This window comes from Sapajus apella, unplaced genomic scaffold (genome assembly GCF_009761245.1).
Source record: "Sapajus apella isolate SASKATOON/1434 unplaced genomic scaffold, GSC_monkey_1.0 scaffold77, whole genome shotgun sequence".
Taxonomy (NCBI): domain Eukaryota; kingdom Metazoa; phylum Chordata; class Mammalia; order Primates; family Cebidae; genus Sapajus; species Sapajus apella.
Genome location: NW_022437017.1, coordinates 4,049,354 through 4,054,221, shown reverse-complemented (window position 1 = coordinate 4,054,221; position 4,868 = coordinate 4,049,354). Strand labels below are relative to the sequence as shown.

At 59.5% G+C, this 4,868-nt stretch overlaps 1 protein-coding gene across 8 annotated transcripts in view; it reads left to right on the top strand.

The window, feature by feature from the left end:
- ARHGEF18 (Rho/Rac guanine nucleotide exchange factor 18) overlaps positions 1–4,680 on the top strand; it is a 118,343-nt gene extending 113,663 nt beyond the window's left edge. For all 8 annotated transcript variants that reach the window (XM_032252042.1, XM_032252043.1, XM_032252041.1 and 5 more), the window contains 3 exons: positions 1,031–1,337; positions 2,117–2,242; positions 2,339–4,680. In XM_032252042.1, the coding sequence (XP_032107933.1) occupies positions 1,031–1,337; positions 2,117–2,242; positions 2,339–2,511 (606 nt within the window). In that variant the 3' untranslated portion in view covers positions 2,512–4,680. The remainder of the gene's footprint in view (positions 1–1,030; positions 1,338–2,116; positions 2,243–2,338) is intronic.
- The last annotated feature ends 188 nt before the right edge of the window (positions 4,681–4,868 follow it).

The window sequence follows — 4,868 nt, the reverse complement described above, 5'->3', positions numbered from 1 at the left end:
AAAATAACAATAATGAGCTAGGCATGGTGGTGAGCGCCTGTAATCCCTGCTACATGGAATACTGAGGCGAGAGGATCACTAGAGCCCGGGAGGTTGAGGCTGCCATGAGCCGTGATCATGCCACTGCACTCCGGCCTGGGCAACAGAGTGAGACACTGTCTCTAAAAAAAAAAAAAAAAAATGGGCCAGCGCGGTGGCTTACGCCTGTAATCCCAGCACTTTGGGAGGCCGAAGCAGACAGATCACCTGAGGTTGGGAGTTCAAGACTGGCCTGACCAACATGGAGAAACTCTTCTCTACTAAAAATACAAAAAATTAGCTGGGCATGGTGGTGCATACCTGTAATGCCAACTACTCGAGAGACTGAGGCAGGAGAATTGCTTGAACCTGGGAAGCGGAGGTTGCAGAGAGCCAAGATTGCCCCATTGCACTCCAGCCTGGGCAACAAGAGCGAAACTCCATCTCAAAAATAAAATGAAGCTGGGTGCTGTGGTGTGCATCCCAGCTACTTGGGAGGCTGAGGCCAGAGGATTGCTTGAGACCAGGAATTTGAGACCAACCTGGGCAACATAGTGAGAACTCGTCTCTAAAAAAAATTACAAAAATTACCAGGATGTAGTGGCGCATGCCTTTAGTCCCAGCTACTTGGGAGGCTGAGGCAGGAGGATCATTGGAGCCTAAGAGGCTCAAAAGCTATGACTGTGCCACTGCACTCTAGCCTGGGTGACAGAACAAGACTGTGTCTCAGAAAACAAATTTATAAAACTGTGGGTTGTGTGAATAGATGTGAAGATGAATGTATGTGACATGTTTGTATGAATGACAGTTTGGGTGCCACTGACTGTCACCACAGGTACACATATTTAGCAGGCGTTGGGGACAGGCAATGACTGGCAGCTCCTTCAGGCTGCACCTAGCTCTGTCCAGAATGGGAGAGGCCGAGGGTCTCCTGTGCATGACCCTTGGGGGCTCTCCAGAGGCCGCACAGCAGGAACCTCGCATTGCAATGTATCTGCTGTTGTCCCCCCAGGCCCAGCCCCCCAGCCACCCTCCCAGCTTCAACGGGGAAGGGCTGGAGGGTCCTCGGGTGAGCGTGCTGCTGTCCGGCGCTGGGCCAGAGTACACAGAGCGCCCTGAGGTGGCTCGCCGGGACAGTGCCCCCGCCGAGAGCCGGCCAGCCAAGAGCGACGTACCCATCCAGCTGCTCAGCGCCACCAACCAGTTCCAGAGGCAGGCGGCTGTGCAGCAGCAGATCCCCACCAAGCTGGCGGCCTCCACCAAGGGTGGCAAGGACAAGGGCGGCAAGAGCAGGGGCTCCCAGCGCTGGGAGAGCTCAGGTGAGCCGGCCCCGCCCCTTCCACCTGGCCCTGGAAGGTGCAGCCATGGGCAACTGGTCAGGCTCTAGGGGCTCGCTGGGAGCCAGGAGGCATGGGACACCTGTGCCACCCTCCAGAGAGGAAACCCAGAAGGGCACAGCTGGCATCGTGGCTGAGGCCACCCACACGGGGCCATGTTTGGTCTCCAGCCCCAAAACAGAGATGGCCCACCCTCTGTCCTTTCCCCACCTCAACCCTCAAACAGCGGGATGAGGACCGGGAGCCTCAGAAAAGGACACAGGCAAGAAGGCGGAGAGCCCTGGCCACCTGGGATAAGCACAGCTGGGGCTGGGACAGGCGCAGGCCCCTCTGCTGAAGGTCCCTGTTCCACAGAGGGGGACAGGGAGCCCAGAGCAGCCCCAGTGTTTCCAGGGAGGGTGCCCAGGGGCTCCTTTAGTCCAGGAGCCAGCCCTCCTCCCCTGGGGGACAACCCGGATGTCCTGGGACCTTTCCTGAAGAGCGGGGGCTGTGTCCCGTGGCCACTGGGGCCTATGCTGTTTCCATAGGAGGCTCAGCCTCCTCTCCAGATGCCGGGTGACTCCCAGGCCCTTCTGCAGCAAGGGTAGAGCCATTCTCCCTGAATCCGGGGCTTAGCATCTGAGCAGCTCAGGCCACGGGATCCAGGCTGCCGTGGGAAGTGTCAGCTGGGGGCGGCCGGACCCTCTGCTTTCGGAGGCTGCCCTGGGGATTAGGAGCAGCTGGCCAGCCTGGAGCCGGCCCAAGCACCTTCCCTCTTCCAGCGTCCTTCGACCTGAAGCAGCAGCTGCTGCTCAACAAGCTCATGGGGAAGGATGAGAGCACCTCCCGGAACCGCCGCTCGCTGAGCCCCATCCTGCCTGGCAGCCACAGCTCCGCGCCCCCACCAGGTGAGCCCGCACCCGTCATGAGCCCAGGCCCAGGGCAGCCAGGCTGCCAGCACCACCCAGAGGCTGCTCACAGTCTGGACCCCCTCTCTGTTCCAGACCCTGGCTTCCCCACCCCGAGCCCACCACCAGTCGACAGTCCCTCTGAGGGCTTCTCTCTCAGGGCTGGGGGCACAGCCCTCCCACCCGGGCCCCTGGCTCCCTCGCCACTGCCAGCCACACCACTTAGCGCCAAGGAGGATGCCAGCAAGGAAGACGTCATCTTCTTCTAAAAGGGCTGTGACTCAAGGTGCAAGGCCCCTCCCTGCCCTGCCCACCCTTCCTGCTCTCTGGGGACCCCGTGGGGTCACCATGCCCACCAAGCTGTCCCCCCTTCTTCCTGAGCAAACGGTGATGACCGCCTGGCTGGGCCCGTCCTGGTGATGCCCCAGGGCTCGCAGCTCCTTCTGTACGGTTAGCGGTGGTACCTGGGTCCCCTTTCTGAACCTTTTTTTTTTTTTTTTCAAAAAGGAAAGTTTTTAATGGAAAGTTGAGCCAGAACTAATCCAGGGAGCTGTCTGAAATCATAGAGCACCCCATCCAGGTGGCGGGGAGATCACCTCCAAGCTGTTTTTCTGAGGCAGTGAAGAGCGGTGCCAGCTCTGCATGGAGCCAGGGACAGGGCCGACCTCGCTCTGAGAAGGAGCTGCCGGCTGGGCCCACGCTCCACGGCCACATGCGACACGGAGCCAGGGATTAGGGCGCCAGGAGGGGCTGGTGGCGTCAGCAGCATGTCTCCAGAATCAGGCAGAATCCACGTCCCAAGCAGAGACCCATGCAGGTTCACCGTGAACCTCAGGGCCAGAGAATGAGCCAGGCACGGGGGCAGGGGCAGGGCCCGCTGAGGGGACACCAGTGGCACTCCAGGCAGGTTCTGTGGGTTTGGATGCCCATTGCGAAAGGGGCTGACCTTTGCTCCTTTTTACTTGGCACCGGTTTTGAAACCAGCTGGTTCCCGAAATCTGCTTCCCCAGGGCACCCGTCGTCATTCAGACGCTCAGCCTGCCTTGGGGGCGGGCCTCTAGCTTCAGCCAGGGCGGGTACACACCTCTGGCGCAGGGTCCTCAGCCCCTGGGAAATGAGCTCCCAGGGCTGGGGTCCCACCTTCCGGGTGGGGGCTAGCACATCACAGACTGTTTAGAGTGCCGCGCTCCGGGGCATGAGAGGAAGTGCCTAGAGACGTTGTGTCGAGCGGACAAGTGGCCGCTGTGCGGGCCCCTCGCCTGCATGAGCTGCTGCAGCCCCTGGTCCATCACCCCGGAGGAGTGGAGGAAGGAGGTGCTGGGCAGTGTGGAAGGTGCTGGGATGTCCCAAGGTGGACAGATCCACCCATGATCTGGCTCCGGTGGAGGAGGGGCACATTTCAAACCTTGTTCTGCACCCCAGGGTTCCCCACGGCACCTCCGGAAGCATTGGTGGCAGGACTCAGGACTGGGTCCTGGCTGGTCGTCCTTGTTCCCAATGGGGCATGCGTGCCCCCCGCCCCCCCAGGGCCAAGTCCTTCTCCCAAACCCAGGGTCCCCAGAACCGCAGATCCGGGGGATTGCGGCTCTCCTCCCACTGCACTGGCAGAGCCACTCCTGTGATGCTGAATACAGTGAATAGGGACATTGCCGCTACCCGGGGCACAGGGGAGGGGAAACTCCGTCAGGAAGTGCTCCCCTGGGCAGAGGCTCCCACTGGGTGCTGTGGGCTCCGAAGGGGACAGGGCAGGAGCTGATGCCGAACAGGAACTGGAGCCAACACAGTGAGTGGCTGGGCATCCCCAGGCCCCGGACCCTTGGAGGACCTCAGCTCCACTCAGCCCGGTCCTTTGCCATCAGCAACGCTCTCTGCCCTGTGACCCAAGTGTCCCCGCCCCCCCCGTCAGATCCCTTCTGTGCCATGTTTATTATCAGTGTTTTGTATTTTTGTACTGAGTACCAGAGCACTTTACAAAAGCTGACTGTACGTTCCTGTTCTGTTGTGAAGAGAACATTCCCGGACCCTCACACCCCCGGAGCTGGCATGCGCCACTCCAGACCTCTGAGACACCACAATTCCTTGGATGGGAGAGAAGTTCAGGGAATTTCTTCTTGGCCACGTGGTGGGAACCCACATCCCCGCCACATGGCCAAGGGGTCTCAGTTGTGCTACGCGTGGGGTGGCGGCGTTGACAGCCCTTCCCTCACCAGTGCCCTCGGCCATTCCTGGGTGGTGCCCGATTTTCTTTGTAAAGTTGACAGTCGAGCAAATGTTCATATTTTCGTGGGATCTGCACGCGTCTTCGTCAGTTGTGGTCATGATCTTAGTCACCTGCTAATTATTTTTACAGTGATTACAACATTTCCTCACCAAGGGATATTTCTGACCCGCCTTAGAACTTAAGACCTGATTCTAGCAATAAACGTGTCCAAGATGAAGAGTGACTGGCATGGGTGTTCTTGGGGGTTTTGTTTTAGGATCATCTGCCCAAATGTCGCTGCAGGAGTAGCAGGTTCTGGGGTTCTGGTGGGGGGCTCTCCATGGCTTCTGTACCTTAGCTCGCCCCACTGCCCTCCGTGTCCTGCTCAGAAGACCCCTTCAGTTCCAGTCCCCAGTTGTTGGTTTT